We start from the raw sequence: 16,512 nt of genomic DNA on the forward strand, positions 1-16,512 counted from the left end.
CTCCCATTTCCTACAAGTAAGAGAACATTATGTCTGTAGTATATTATATGAAGTATTATAGAAATAATGTTTAGCAGCATTGAGCTGTGGTGGTCAAAGAGCAGGCTTTTGTAATTTTTGACTCAGCGTCCAGAGTCCTGCTGCATTGGAGGTTAAATCAATGGAGAGAGTACTATTTATGCTCAGCTGTAGTTGTGACATAATATGCTTGTTTGTAGTATGTGTGTGTGTGTGTGTGTGTGTGTGTGTGTGTGTGTGTGTGTGTGTGTGTGTGTGTGGGAGGTAGAGGCCGAAAGTGCATATGTGTTTGCATGTGTGTGTCTGTGTATCTTTGTGAGGACCAGTTTGAGTTATGGACCTTATGGCATTTTAGCCGGTCCTCACAACTCCTTTGAGGGCTAAGACTCGGTTTAAGGGTTCAGTTGTGATGGTTTAGGTTAGGGCAATGGGATAGGGGAATGCATTATGTCGAGGAGCGTCCTCTGAAAGATGGAAACTCGTGTGTGTGTGTGTGTGTGTGTGTGTGTGTGTGTGTGTGTGGGGAGGGGAGGGACCAGAGGGCTGGGATAAGGGCAGAGGGCTATTTCTCTGAGAGTACACTGTAATTCTTTCTGTCTTTTCTTTGAGTCCAGTCAGGATGAGAACAGCGCTGCTCTTTGTTTATCTGCTTCCTGCGCTGACAGAGGTAGCTCAGGCAACACCAGGTAAGAAAACACTTCATTTCACCTCATATTAGAGCAGAATACTCTGATGCAGTAGGCAGCGCGAGCTGACGACTGATACACTTTGTCCAGTTTTCTAATATTTTTGCAGCCCAAAGAAAAATAATCAATCCAACAATAATAAATTATGTAATAAAAAACATTGTCACATCTTTAATTTGTTTGTTCATTCTTGTTATTGACCAAAGAAAAGATGAACATGGTCAATTTGATATCTGGCTAAAGGAAACCCCTGTTCAGAGGCTACCAGTAACAGCCTTCTTGTAGCTTCACCACTGTTTGTGAGGTTTTTTTCATGGATTTTTAAGGGATTTCATAAAACAATAACTGGATTATGGAATTTTCCAAATCCACCAACTAATCCTTGGATTGACATTATTGTTTGTTTGTTTTGGTTGTTTTATAGTTGCTTACATGCATGTTTTGGCAAATATTTTATTGAAGTATACTGGGCCATCATTAAAAATGATCTCAATATAAAGAAATGAGTTTAACCAAAAGTAAAAATAGATAAATAAATAAAGGGTTATAGCTGTGTTTTCACGCGTTACCATACTTGACATTAGTGTTGACTACTCTTCAAAGCATGCTGAAATGTGTTTCCCACAATTTTTGGAAAATGATTGCACTCATGACAGCGCTGAAGTGCAGGACAGACAAAAAACATGGTGAAAAGAAAGCTGCCCTAAGGTTAAATGCATGCCTGTAATGATAAAGTCAGGTTTTGGTCCTTCATTACATATGACATAAGTAATACCACAGCTCCCGATTTCACTACATACTAACTACTGACATTTTCCATGTTTTTCTTTTTTCAATTAGTCTACAATACATTAATAATGCACTGTGTAATAACAGGAAATGTTGTTGATCACATTTGGAAGCTCATTGTCAAATAAACTTCACAAACCATACACACAAAAATATATTTTAGTATTTATACTGGCTATTTCAAGTATACTTTATTTTGTCACGTGCAATGTGAACACACTGAAAACTTCTAGAGTTTATAATGACATCACTTGAACATGGTCCTGCAAGTGCATGTAAACAGTTCACAACAAGTATAGTGTCCAAGGTTCGAGTACATACACGATATAACATGTCACGATAATGGAGACATATTTCAGAACAACAACAATATTATTATTATTATTATTATTATTATTATTATTGTTAATAATACCAATTCTTATTATTGTAATAATAATAATGCTCATATCTGAATCACAAAGCCAATCAAAGCCAGGCAGCCATATTATTCCATTTATTTCAGCACCGTTACTGTACAAAAACCTTGCAGAGATTCATCAATATACTAACATGTCTGAATCCACATTATTATATAGCTATATGACTTGTCCACTGTGATGGACAACCTCATTCAGGCAAGTCTCTGCAGGAAAACTTTGCAAAAACACTGGTGTTGTCCTTTAACACACAAAACCCACACTTGTATCTTCAGCAGGGAGCATTGACCTCGTGGTCTCGCTGAAAAATGGTCAAATCAGAGGGGAATACGTGACCGTGACAGGCACAGAGAGGAGGGTGAAGCAATACCTGGGAATCCCTTTCGCCCGGCCTCCCGTGGGGCCCCTCCGCCTGGCTGCTCCCCAGGATGTAGAGCCCTGGGAGGGGGAGAGAGACGGCACACAACAGCCCCCCATGTAATGCTGGGTGATACCTGAATTGCCAAAGAGCATGATCAGATTTAAGTAAAGTCTTTTGTCTCTGGATGACACAAACTTCTTCTATCTCTTTCTATCTCAGGTGCGTCCAGGATCCAGAAATAGTTGTGAATGTTTCTAAGACCATGTCAATGCAATACACTGTACCAGAGCTTTCAGAGGACTGTCTGTATCTGAACGTATACACTCCAGCTGAAGCAACAAAAAGGGACAAACTGCCGGTGGGTAAAAGAGATGGCCTGTATAAACAGGGATGCACGAACAAATGATTTAATTGCAGTTCAGCCTTAAACACTAAGTTTGTGAAGGGAGGGAGAGGCTTTTGATGCTGTTGTACTGAGCTGAAGTGCAATGTAAGATTTTCATTTAATTTTGTTTTCAGTATTTGCAGATAACAGTTATTAGGATTGCCACTGCTTAAATACCAAGTGACAACTCAACAGTTTCCACTGATTACACTTAAATTGCTTTCACTATTTTTAATTTAACTGACACTTCCATTGCTTTGTGTTAAACCTCCACCGGCATTTAAAATGTTTTTATTTCCTTGTCTTCATCTTTGTCTGCTTTCAGTGTTTACATCCCAACTGACACTTCAACTGCTTTCATTTCTTATTAACACACAGTTCACCTGCTTTTATCTCTTTTTAACTGACACTTCAACTGCATTCATCTCTTATTAACTCACAATTCAACTGCTTACATCTTTTTTTAACTGACACTTCAACTGCATTCATCTCTTATCAACTGACACCAACTGTTTTCATCTCTTATCGACTCGCACGTCAACTGCTTTCATGTCTCATTCTTCAGATCTTATACTTCAACTGAGATTTCACTGGTTCATTGGTGATTATGTCAGGCTCTTGTTACAAGGATCATGTAATGACACCTGAGGTGACTCTAGACAGAGCAGGTTTCTAAACAGGAAATATTTATCCCGCTGTAATCTGTTGTCAATTCCTCACAGTGTAGGTGATGCTTTACATCAGTTGTGACTTTGTGTGTGGAGAGGTCAGCTGTGAACCGCTCCTGTGCTGTGTTGTGTATCAGGTGATGGTGTGGATCCATGGAGGAGGTCTGTCAATGGGTGCAGCCTCTCAGTATGACGGTGCTCCATTAGCTGCTTATGAAAACATAGTGATGGTTATTATTCAGTATCGCCTCGGCATTCTGGGTTTCCTGAGGTAAGGGACTGTGTTGCTGATCAGATTTCTGTCACAGTTTTCAAGTAAAGACATAAACTGACAACATCCACAGTATCACAGTGACTGTTTTCCAGACTTTTCTAAATGAGATTCTCCAAGAATCCAAAGCAAGTGTCTTGACTTTTCCTGTCCAAAAGCACCGGGGATGAACACGCTCAGGGAAACTGGGGCTTCTTGGATCAGCTGGCAGCTCTGAGATGGGTGAAGGAAAATATTGAAGCCTTTGGAGGCGATCCTCAAGCCGTCACAGTGGCTGGAGAATCCGCAGGAGGCATCAGTGCCTCCATACTGGTAAAGAAAACTAATCACTGGAGGAAAGAAAAATACATGTGAAGCACCAAGTTAACCCACCCAGCAACCAGTGCTCGATGGTGAAACAACAGAAACATGATTTCAAACACACATTTATACATTTAACATGTTTAAGTGAGGTAAACGTGTGAAACTCAGTGCAAATGATGTCTGTAATTTATGAATTATCATGTCCATTTATCAAGCGATTACATACGTATCTTTCCTTATGACCAGACTCTGTCTCCACAAGCCAAAGGATTGTTTCAGAGGGCGATTTTTCAAAGTGGAGTAGCAACACTTGGGACCTACACCACGAGCCATCCTTTGAGTTATGCCAAGGTACTGTTATATGTTTACTGAGTAGATTAGCATTCAATGTTTTGAACAGATACACTCACTAAACACTTTATTAGGAAACATCATACTAATATAGGTGGGCTTAGAAACCAGCCTAGAAACCAGCCCCAATCCCGCCACGCTCAAAGTCATTGAGATAAAGCTCCTGACCTGTATCAGATTATGATTTCATGCATTGCACTGCTGTCATATGATTGGCTGATTGGATAATTGCATGAATAAGGAGTCCTAATAAAGTGCTCAGTGAGTGTATTTGTAGCAGCAGTAGCTGCATTAAATCTTTTGGCCACTTGTCGGCAGTGGATTAAGACAACAACACAGCATTTACATATGTTCACCTCATGGAGTTTTCATGGTGAACACAACAATTAGCAACCACTGACCTACACATTCAACAGACAAAGCTGAATTAAAATTTCACTGTCACGCTTGAGTCCACCTGAGGAATCTTAGTTCTCTCCATCGCTGGTCTCCATTAACTCCTGAGAAAAATATCAGCTCCTTCAGCTGCTATTTGCTCCACTTTGTTCACCAGCTAGTTGCTAACTTTGTCTGTGTGCTGTCTGGTGGAAACAGCTGCTGAAGAAAGACAAAACAATAATCCAAAACAGACTAAAAAGCTGCATCGAGCTGAAGGGAACTGCAGAGTCTCTGTAGGTGTGCTGCGTCATTGTTTGATATCATAGTTTCATTTGAAACAAGTGAGCCAGACATAGAAGCTTAAGCTACAACATGTACTGTAAATCCAGTCACGAAAACATTCTCAGGATCCAGACAGAGAGTGCTGCACGACTCAGGCACCATTAAATCAATCAGAAGCAGAAATGTGTGATATTGATTTAAACATGTGGGAAAAGTGTGTGAAGGGTGAGGAATAACAGGAATGTTCTGCTTTCAGTGTTTAAAAGGGGTTATACCCTTATCAACCTGAACAAGATCAACAGCTTTAACTTACTGAAACTTTCAAAAGTAAATGTCATTTTTCATTTTTCCAGGAGAGGGAGTAAGTAAACTAGTTAGCAGAAGAAAAAAAAAAAGCAAATATGCTAAATATTTGGATAAGAAATACTTGCTTTGGTGATTGACTTTTTGGTTTTAGGTCTTTTTGGTGCGTGTGACACAGAATGAAAATCAGGAGAAGGGAAAATTAAAGTGGTTACTGCAGCTGATCAACAATGCACCTATCCTGGGAGATACTGGATATCGTGGCTTCTTCATGTCGTGGATTAAAAAAAGTCAGGGTACATTGATTTTCATTAATCTCTTTCTTATACCTAGATTGTGGCCAACCTGACTGGATGTGACCGCAGCAGCACAGAGGAACTGGTCCAGTGTATGAGAGGAAAAAGTAAAGACGAGTTAGTTGCGGTGACTAAAAAGGTAAATGATCTTGTGAAGATACAGAAACAGATGTTAGACATGTACTTAGCTTTAATTTGATTGTGTGTTTTATTCTATATTGCATTTTCTGGATAGTTTTGTTTGTACAATGTTGTTCAATTTTTTACAAAGTTTCTGTGTGTGTTATGGATTAACCCTAAACCAAAACAACAACAACAACAACAACAACAACAACAACAACAACAACAACAACAACAACAACAACAACAACAACAACAACAACAACAACAACAACAACAACAACAACAACAACAACAACAACAACAACAACAACAACAACAACAACAACAACAACAACAACAACAACAACAACAACAACAACAACAACAACAACAACAACAACAACAACAACAACAACAACAACAACAACAACAACAACAACAACAACAACAACAACAACAACAACAACAACAACAACAACAACAACAACAACAAAAAATGCATATTGTTGCTATTCTGCCTAAATATGCAAAGAAACCTACAGTAAATATTATACGGTGCTGGTTTAGAGCTACAGAGGGAGCACAAACTAACAGAAATCCCAGATCAGAATTTATATTTACTCATTTGACAAACTGTTTTATCCAAAGCCATTTACAAGTGAGAGACCTTGACGTAAGGATGAAGCACTATATGTCTATTTAATAAGTGCACAGAGATCAAGAAAAGAAGTGCAGGTAGAGCTGATAGTAAGAGCTGGTTAGACATGTCAGGGTGTTAGAGGTGTTGGAGAGGAAGTCTCTCTGTCTCTGAGTCTTCAACAGATTCTTGAAGACAGAGAGAGACGCTCCTGCTCTGATAGTGTTCAGTAGCTTGTTCCACCATCAGGGAACCACAGACCAGAACAGTCTGGACTGAGACCGTCTTGTGTGCAGGGATAGTGATGACAGACCACGCTGACTGGAGCAACACTGTGGTTGAGAAGGAGCATCAGGCTGAATGACTGAGTTCAAATAGATTGAGCAGACCCACTAGTCACTCTGACGGCAGCCCGGCAGCTTGAATTTAAAGTGTCAAGTCTAATTTTAGCCACAAGATGGCAGTCTGTGAACACCTTTGACTGGTAAACACCCCATGGATACACGCTCACTTTATTAGGAACACCACACTAACACTGGGTAGTTCCTCTCTGCTCTCAAACAGCCTCAGTTCTTTATGTCATGGATTCACCAGAACTTTGCTCTGAGACTCTGCTCCATGTGGACATGACTGCATCACATCATTTAGACGTGTTCTAAGATAAGATAAGATAAAACTTTACAGTCCATTTTATAAAAAGGAGATTTGTCGTTGACAACCTGGCAACACAGTAAAAAACATAAATATATAAAATACACAAAAGTAACAATGCATGGGTTTTGTGTGTGTGGGATGGGGGGGTGTCGGGTTAAATTATTATGTTCCTGTTCAGAATAGTGACAGCAGAGGGCACAAATGATTTTTTTGTACCCATATTTCCTGGCAAGTGGGACCTTGAGTCTCCCACCAGATGGCAATAGCTGGAGTGATGAGTGGAGGGGGCGGGTGAGGTCATTGTAGACTTGGGTTGCCTTGTTGGTTATGGAGCCAGTGGCCATTGGAAGATGGTAAATTGTGGCCATAAAGGGAAGCAGATGGTCAGCAACAATACTCAGACAGACTGAGGCATACAGCTGACCTGTATCTGCAGGATTTGATGCAATGTTGTTGCCACATGACTCACTGAGTGGACAATTGCATGAATAAGCAGGCGTACATGTGTTTCTAATAGAGTGCTCAGTGAGTGTAGTTCAGTTTCCTTTCATCCACAGTGTCACTGATGTTGTGTCTTGTGTTTAGATGAAGATTTACCTGGGAGCTGTGGTGGACGGTGTGTTTCTAACTGATACAGCAGAAGAGCTTCTCAAGAGGAAGGAGGTGTTGAAGGTTCCGGTGATAATGGGAATAACCAACCATGAGTTCGGATGGATCCTGCCTCAGGTCACACAGATCTCAATGCTTTCATTCCAAATATTCAGACATAACATACTTTACCCAGCTGCTGTGACAACTTCACTTCACTGCTCCTGTTATTTCTGTCAGAAATCACTCCCCTCTGAAAGGAACTGAGGCGGCTTTCTTTCTTCTTTTTTTTAAAGACATACTTCATCTTGAACTAACTGTGACACATTGTGACATGTTGATCACAGAGCTTTGCTCCTCCTGGCTGGGAGAATGGTATGAACAGAGAGTCCGTGCTGGCAGTGGTGAACATGTTCAATCCTACAGGGGTGAGCTTCATGTTGATGATGATGATGATGATGATGATGATGATGATGATGATGATGATGGCTGATTGGCTGATTAACACTCAAATCATTCATTCAGAACAATTAAAAATACTAAATTTATCCTTCATGGGATTATTTGAGGCAAGCGAAACAAAATACACAAAAACTGTTTATTAAAAATGTGTTGAAATACACAAGGGTTAATGGGGATTGTCAATCCATTGCTGAATATCAGTGTTAAATACTGCAAAGCAGCATTATTTCATAAAGTGCCAAGATTGCCCTTTTACTTTGGCTGGTCTTCTGTATAAAAACCTTCAATTTGTTTTTCACGCAAGCAACCAAGCATGCCCGATCCCCTCCAGACATGTTCAAAGACATATGAAAATAGATATTAGATATTTATTTATGTCTGATTTTGTGTTTTCTTCAAAAAAAATTCTTCTTCTACCTCAGTAAACAATCCAGAATCTGTAAAAATACAAAGATAGATTATGTCGAAAGTTTATCTGCTAAACACGAGCTGTCTCTCAGTGTATGTGAGCTGCAGGTTTCCAGTTTCCATCATATTTGTGTAAGCTGTATATTGAACCATGATTGTCTTCCAATGTAATCACAAAGTTCAGCAGATGAAAGTGAAAACTGTTTTCTAGAGTCAAACAAAGTCATACATCATTCTTGAACCAACAGAAGTAACAATAAACACGTGTTAATTCAGGGGGACTTTATGTCATAAAAGATGTGTATTGGGTCATTGATAATCACATGATCTCAGTAACATCAAAGATGATGTTAACTACATCTTTAAAATTGAAAATAAGTTGTTGGAGTAAAAGAAGTAGGAACACTGAACAGTTTACTCCAGAGGAGCAGTATGCTAATGATGGGGTGTGGGTCAATGTGACTATCAGACTGACTGAGAGGAAACATCACTGTCAATGGCAGAGTTTACAATATTTACTACAAAATATATGACATGATATCAGTTCTGGTTAGGTCTCCATACAAAACCAGTTGAGTACCAAAAATCACACAATCAAAACTGAACTGTAGTTAATATTTTAGCAAAATATCTATTTCAATATAAATAATATTATCATGTTCATGATAAAGGAAGGGTTGTCTGCACAATAAATTTTAGAAGCCCCCAAAGTTTTCATTCTGCAACATTTTGACCTGCAGGGTCGACATCAGTCAAACACACTAATCACATATTCATCACATCAGATGTTACTAATACAGAGACTGTTCTTTTTTTTTTTTTAAGTAAAAGTTAAAGTAAGTAGACAGGACAGTCCTGCACATCTGTTCTACACATACTGTACATGGTTAGTGGCTGATAAGAGGTCAGCACTACTTCAGAGAGAGGTCTGATGGTCCAACCTTCCTCCTTGTTCCAGGCCTCTGCTGCCAACAACCTCATTGCAGATGAATACCTGAAAGACACTAAAACACCAGAGGAGATCAGAGACGGATTCACTGAAATCATGGGAGACCTGCTTATGACACTGCCTGTCGTCAAGGTGGCAGGATACCACTTGGGTCAGTGATGCTCCTTTAATCTCATTTCAACCAGGTGTAAGAAAAGCAGCACCTTTATGCATCACCCCTGTAGTGAACAACAATCATTACCTGCTAGGATAAACTAATCTTGACCTTTGACCTTCATCTCTCATCACACACCTCTTGTCTTTCTTTAGATGCGGGTATTCCAGTTTACATGTATGAGTTTGTGTACCGTGCTGAGATACACAAAGACACCAGACCCAGCTTCGTGAAGGCAGATCATGCAGATGATGTCGGCTTCGTGTTTGGTGGATGTTTCTGGAACGGACATATAAGAATCATAGGTAAGTGATACACTATAGTATATACTTGTAGTCCTAAAATGGGATGAGACGGTCTCCCCTGTCTTTTCTCAATGAATACTTGTGAGGCTTATGTAGCCTCATATGAACTGAATATCAGGCTTGGCCACTTCATACCCGAACTCTGGATTGAGTTGGAATAAATGAAAGAATGAGTGGGTGGGACACACATAAACACTGCATTCACTTGAGGGCATATTAATCAATATCAGTATTTGAATTTGTGATTAAACTCCTCGTCTCATCTTCAGGCAATATTACCAAGGACGATGAAAGACTTTGTAGGACCATGATGTCATACTGGGCTAATTTCGCCCGTACAGGGTGAGTAAACACTGAGAAAAAAAGACAATTAAAGCTGCACTAATCAACATTTTAAAATTTACAACAGAAAAAAATGAAGGAACATGAAAGGTGTTGTCTACAGTGACGAACCCTTTATTATTTATCACCAGACTACAGTTCACCTCAGCTCTGCTGAGCTTTTAGCATCTTTCAGTTCATTGTTTAGGTTTTATGGCCGCAACTTTACTGTGTCTTTTAGACCCATTGCTCTCATCAACAGTCATTTCCAGCAGCAGGGTTCTGTTTTCAGTTCAGATTTAATAAACAAACTGTATGTTACCTGGCCACCACCAAACATCAGACAAAGCTAGCTAGCTAATGGAGCATTTAGCAGCTTAAAGAGATTTCCTCAGGATTTCAGGGAAACCTAAACAGAGCTAGAATATGGAGCTAATATTCGTCAGGTGGGCAAGAACATGACTTCAAATTAATGCTAATGTTGCTCTACTAATATGCTAACATGAGCTAACACGTTCACCATAACAACTTTATACAGTAATGTGTCAGTGCTGTGTTGTGCTCTGCTGTCCCAAAAGTCAATGGATGCATCTTTAGTCTGGTTAAATGATTAGCAGGGTGGCAGACTTGTTTAGAATGGCAGCTTCATTAAAAGTTGATATTTTGTGGTACAGTAACCTTTTGCAAGATCAGGCTTTGACAAATATTACACTGTGATACAACACAGAAGGATGGCAATATTCAGCAGAATGTGCACATATTCATAAACACAGTAGCCTCTATCCAAACTGGGTTGTAGCAGCAGCAAATATTCACAGGATAGAGTCAAATGAAGACCAGTTGATACAAATTAAGAAAAAAATACTATAGGCAGAATCAAAAGTGCGAAATATGTATCAAAAAACTCAAATCACAAAGATGCACCACAGTCTGTCATGGTTGACTGTTTAGGTTAAATTAACATCCAGCTTTCTCACATTTGTCCATAATGCAATTGTAGACAGAAAACTGAACTTCTTTACAGAACAATTAGAATTAATTACAGACAGGGTAAATGCACAAACACCAAACTAGACAGGTCAGCAGGTCATCTAGAACTTCCAAAGCCAAAATCATATCAACTCAAAAACTCAGTCATGTACTTTTACAGAGGCTCCAGCCAGTGGAACTCACTACCAACACATAAAACAAATCAGAAGCAAATACCTATTTAAAAAATCACTCCCATAACAGACCACAAAACAGGAATGATACCACCTGCCAGGATGTTTGTTTGTTTTAATCTTCAGCATTAGATTATTATTTCAATTCTGTACATATATTGTTGAAGTCATCTGATATGTTGAGTTCATGATGAGTTGATTTTAAATTTGGAAAATTGTGTATGAATGATTTTATGTGGAGGAAGCTAAAGGGTATCCAAATAAAGAATAAATATGTGCTTTACATTATGTATGATGCAATCATGTGGAAACAAAGAAAAAACATTTACAGATATAAACATATAGAGTAATGAAAGATAGAAAAAGTAAAGACAGATTGATAGAAACATTAGCAGTCAAAAAATATATAAGGTCATAATTAATTGTGAATGCACAGGGTGTGAAAAATTATCATGCTATTAATAGGCTATCACATGAAAAGTTGCTTAAGAAAAAAACAGACACCACATGAAATCAGTAGCAAACTTGTAAACGATTTTCTTTGCTGCATAGACCAGCCTAATGTCTGTAACTGGCATGACTGAATATCTTCTCAGCTCTCCTGATGGTCCTGGTCTGGTCAGCTGGCCTCAGTATTCCAGACAGCAGCAGGAGTACATGGAGCTGGGCCTGACGCAGACTGTGAAACAAAAACTGAAGAAGGACAGAGTCCAGTTCGCTACTGTCACCCTCCCTCAGAAGCTGCAACAGTTGGCGGCAGCAGCCAAATCTGGGAACTGATTGCCGCAAGCTGTCGCATTGTTTGTGTTGGTCCCAAGTTTTAGATTTTTGTTTTCACCATAACTATCTCTATTTTACGATGGATTCACTGGGCTTCTTTTCGTAATCTTTCTTGCATGTAAGTGTCTTTTTTCATTAAATAGTTGTAATTAAAGGAAATCCTCTCACTGCAAAGAAAGAAAGGTGTCTCTTGTTATAACACCCTGATGTCATGCAGGTTGAAATGATTTTATTTAGAGCAAACAGAAATCATATAGGTGATTGATAGTGACATTTGTTGTTTGTGACATTCACATGGTGTGTTAAATAATCAAAAACTGTGCAAAAACCCTGGTCAACCTTTCATCAAAACAACAGTTTCCTTGAATTGTTGTTGTTCGGGGGTCTGAATTCAGTCATCGTGCCTCTATTGTGAAGGAAACAAGTTGACGCAGCAGCACGACTGCTCGGTCGCGCTCATTGGCTGTGCTGCTTGTCGACGTCATTGGGTTCCCCCCTCGTCGTGTTCTCCTCTGTTTGCGCCTGCGCAGTTCTGAATCAAGACTGGAGTCTCTCGAGCAGCAGCAACAACGCACAAACAGTGGGGAACAGCAGCCCCCCTCTCCTGCAAGCCAGCAGCTTCTACGTACGTACACTTCATACTTATATTTTCTTCTCCTAAAATATCAATTTACTCATTTGAGACTTATTTTTGTACGATTTCTAAACGCCATTTTGCTCACCATCTCAGTTTGTTGAATGGTTCTTGCTAACAGCGGATGGTTATTTCTCTTCTTTTCGTCATGTTTTTTTTTTTCTCTTGAAAATCGTTTAATTTGAGTAGTTTTGATGTGTAATTGGTTTCACTCGCGGATGGACCTCAATGACTGACCTGCGGTATCCCCTTTTCCATGAACATGGCTCCATAGTCACGTTCTCCTCAAGTGAACGTTACAGGAAACGTCAGTGTTTATTCAGCGCTGCTTCCTATCTCAGCTGTCAAGTGCGCCCAGTCCAGCACTGTGAACTCACTGCTCAGCATTTGTGTTAAATAATAAGCTGTGGTCTGCACTGTGAGAGTCAAAGCACCTGTTTCTGTCATGTTTTTAACTTTTCACATAATTAATTCATTGACGGATTGTAAACCAAACCTCAATAGTAAGGTGGTAGTTTAAAGTGACCTTGCATATTGACACAGCTGTATAGCAAGTAAGATGTGACTGGAAGGCTTTTGCTAATTTTTATCAAGGCAAATTAATATTCGGCGCATGTATCATCCACTTACAACATTGTGTTTGTAGGAAATGACAAGTTTTTAATTCGTCCACATATCAGTTCAACCAGCTTCTAACAAAACCGGACCTGCACACAAACCGGTCAGTTTCAGCGGCTTGTGTTGAGGAATAATAATATTTTAGAACAAAGGTTCTGTTTGATGATACTTTTAGGCATGCATTACAAAATGGCTGCTTTTGATTTCAAACGACCATCAAGTCGTAGTTCATCAGCTAATCGGACTTGCTGAGAAGCAGTGAATTGTAGAATTAACAGATTCTTAAATGGAATTTGGTGTGACTATGTTACTATCTGTGCCCTCTACTAACTATGTTAAAGAAATGTAGCCTAAGCTCCAATCTACACATTAACCTACAGATATGTAACCATATGCCAGTAAAGGAATCCCCAACTTAATCAAATATTGTTACGGCTACTAGGAGCCCATGGAGGAGATCTTCTCAGGTTTTATAGCGTCCATTGCTCAATTCACCCTGACACTGTAGTGTTTGTTTAGTTGCCTGGTTGTTAATGTTGGTGTCTATCAGTAACCATGAGCTTATCTTATATTGTATCCTCCCTCTGGGCACCATCGTCCACTAAGGTCATGAAAGATGGAGTCAAGGCTTGAAATATTTCTTATCCTCTATAGGAGCAATATATATGATCAATTGCACAGGAAGACATTTTGTCTTGAGAAACTACAGGAGAATATAAAACATGGGATTTTACATGCCTGGTCAAGAGGTGGTAATGGTATTAGTATGGAACAAATCGCTCAGTTGCCCTCTTTGACCTGTCTGTGACCTCTCTGTGCTGTTATTGAGTGTGAGTGGCTTCAGTGGGAAGTGCACCTCTGTGTAAGATGTAGTAGATAAGGTGCACCACACTGCTTTCATGTTTACTGAGGTGATGATGGAGTAAAGTGTGACCATTTTTCTGTCCCCAGGAATCCAGCTTGTCCTCTGAGAACAGATTTAGTGTTCTGCTGGGAAAGTAGCCTGTGGTGTGTAGATTATATCTATAAGTTCAGTCCCCTCAGCCATTACACTGGCCTCAGCCTCAGCTGAGATTCTAGACCTGACTTATCTGCCATCAGCCACTTCTGCTTGTCACGCATCTATTGTAGCATCTGATGTGAGGTTGTGCAGTTCATTTGTCGCTCTCTGGCACTATGTTGCGGCCCTGTCCCCAAACTGGGCTTTAAATGTATTATTATGAAGATATTTTGTTCTATATAACAAAATTACCATTTTATAAATGACAATAAATCAATGGGTTCCTGGCTCTCAGCCTGCATTGTTAAAATGTGACTTTATTATTACTGTGGGTCATATAAAGAGAGTAGTAGTTCCTGTTTGTTGGTGGATTCTGATACGAGTTATTTTTGCTACTATTAACACCTGTAATCAGGTCACACACAAACACCTCTTTCTGATAAGTCCAGTCTTGTGTGGTTCCACTGTGCCAGAGCTCCTGTAGAAGAGGCTGGAGCTGACACAGTTCATCCAAGACTAGAGTTGTTCCGATAAATGCCTCTGATAATGGCTACAACACTGTATTAGGTATTTGCGAGTACACAAGTCTATGCACTGCTCTGTTACCACATAATTTATTATTAAACTTCATAGTTTCGCAGCCAGATAAAATGGCAGTAGCCTGCACAGGAAGTTGTGCTGCGCAGCCACTGGCATCTACTGTTTTAGAGTGGCGAAGAAGAACCGATTTCTGATAATAGTTTAACGTTAGCCGTTAGCAAAATGTCTGCGATTTGGCAACATGTTACACTGGAAAGTCCCACCAGTAAGAAGGCATTACGTACCATGTGTAAGGCTTTGATTTTGGAGGGTGGTACTAGTGTTAGGACAACTAGTGTAGGAGGTGTTATTTATTCCTAGATTAATGGCTGACAGTCAAATTAGATAATAAAACGAAGACTCTATGGAATCATGTTCATGTTTTACACAGGGTCTAACCCGAGCCATGCCAGGCAACAATGATAGAAGGCATATCACATGCAGACGGGTTTAATAGTGTACAGCTGTTAAAGGAAATTTTTAGCACAGTGGTATTGGAATGATACTTGGTATCGGCCGAGTCCTGAACACTGCTGCCTGTAGAAGTGTGATCCACCTCGGCTGGAGGACTTCTGTCTCACTATCAGTGTGGAGACTGAGAGGACTTATTCTTGGTTAATAGCAGAGGTGGAAAATCACTTGGTACATGGACCAAAATGATAATTCTGGGTTATAGCAATCTTGTTATTTTCATAGCCATCATCATTTGGTCATCACTCCTGTCAGCAATAATAATATTACACTCAGCAAGTAAGTTTCAGAGCTCTGGGAACATGGTGATGTTGCTAAAAAGAAGTTCAGCAGGTCAGGAAACATGTGCAGTCAGATGATCAGACAAACTGTAAACAAACCCCCTGTTAGACAAACTCACAGCGAGCCTAACAGTAGAATTATTACTCAGACTGTCTTTAGTAAACAGTTTGCAGAGAAGCTCCTGCTGAAACGTTGACTTACTCATTGTAGTTGTGTGTTTTTCCTGTACAATGAGGGATTGTTACTAACACTTCGGCATAGACATAATTCATTATTATATAATTTACACCTGTGCTTTTACTGTGACATGTCAAAATGTCTTCTGTGAAAAAGCATCACTAAATCAGAATTATCCTTGATTGAATTCTTATAGAGTAGTAGTTCAAATTAATTGTACAAACATTAATATGTTCATGCATCAGTGTTAGTAATGCAATACTACTTTTGCTGTTGATATATTTTAAGACATTGCTGATAATAATTCTGTACCTTTTATTTATTACCCACTTAAGTCAAAATAAGTGTGTCAGTCCTTCATTTGTGCTGTTCAGCTGAACACTGTTCGAAACCACAGACCTTTATTTTGAAGTCAAGTGGAGATGCCACACTTCCCAAAGATACCAAATATTTGGTGAAATGTATAGAGGATATATCTAAAACACTGTTGGACAGTGTGGAACGGGATTATACAGGGGACTGGCGGGAAAATGTGACGTTAAAGGGTGAAGTAAAGGATCCAGGAGGAACGGCAACTAGCCTTGTTTCTTTGAACATATTCATCCATCAAGAATGGTGAGACGCTTCATTTTTGGTCCTAGCAGACACAATAATGAACAATAACTGAACAACTTACCCTCTCAAGTATTCCTAAGGATTGTGGGTCAGGGAAGTCCCA

General features: G+C 39.5%; 2 protein-coding genes across 3 annotated transcripts in view; both read left to right on the forward strand.

Annotated features, from left to right (window-relative positions):
• Nucleotides 1-609: 609 nt before the first annotated feature.
• On the forward strand, nt 610-12,218 carry LOC111229555 (carboxylesterase 5A-like). The gene is made up of 13 exons (XM_022755909.1): nt 610-704; nt 2,188-2,389; nt 2,493-2,631; nt 3,464-3,597; nt 3,756-3,909; nt 4,147-4,251; nt 5,548-5,649; nt 7,489-7,629; nt 7,839-7,919; nt 9,320-9,461; nt 9,620-9,769; nt 10,039-10,111; nt 11,850-12,218. Exons 1-13 carry the CDS (start codon nt 638-640, stop codon nt 12,031-12,033), a joined length of 1,674 nt encoding a protein of 557 aa, XP_022611630.1. The 5' UTR covers nt 610-637; the 3' UTR covers nt 12,034-12,218.
• A 257-nt stretch (nt 12,219-12,475) lies between these two features.
• kiaa0513 (KIAA0513 ortholog) overlaps nt 12,476-16,512 on the forward strand; it is a 29,262-nt gene continuing 25,225 nt past the window's right edge. For both annotated transcript variants that reach the window (XM_022755910.1, XM_022755911.1), the window contains exon 1: nt 12,476-12,658. The gene's annotated coding sequence lies outside the window, so the exon portion shown is untranslated. The remainder of the gene's footprint in view (nt 12,659-16,512) is intronic.

The sequence above is a fragment of the Seriola dumerili genome, unplaced genomic scaffold (genome assembly GCF_002260705.1).
Source record: "Seriola dumerili isolate Sdu_G_001 unplaced genomic scaffold, Sdu_1.0 BDQW01000242.1, whole genome shotgun sequence".
In the NCBI taxonomy this organism is placed as follows: Eukaryota; Metazoa; Chordata; class Actinopteri; order Carangiformes; family Carangidae; genus Seriola; species Seriola dumerili.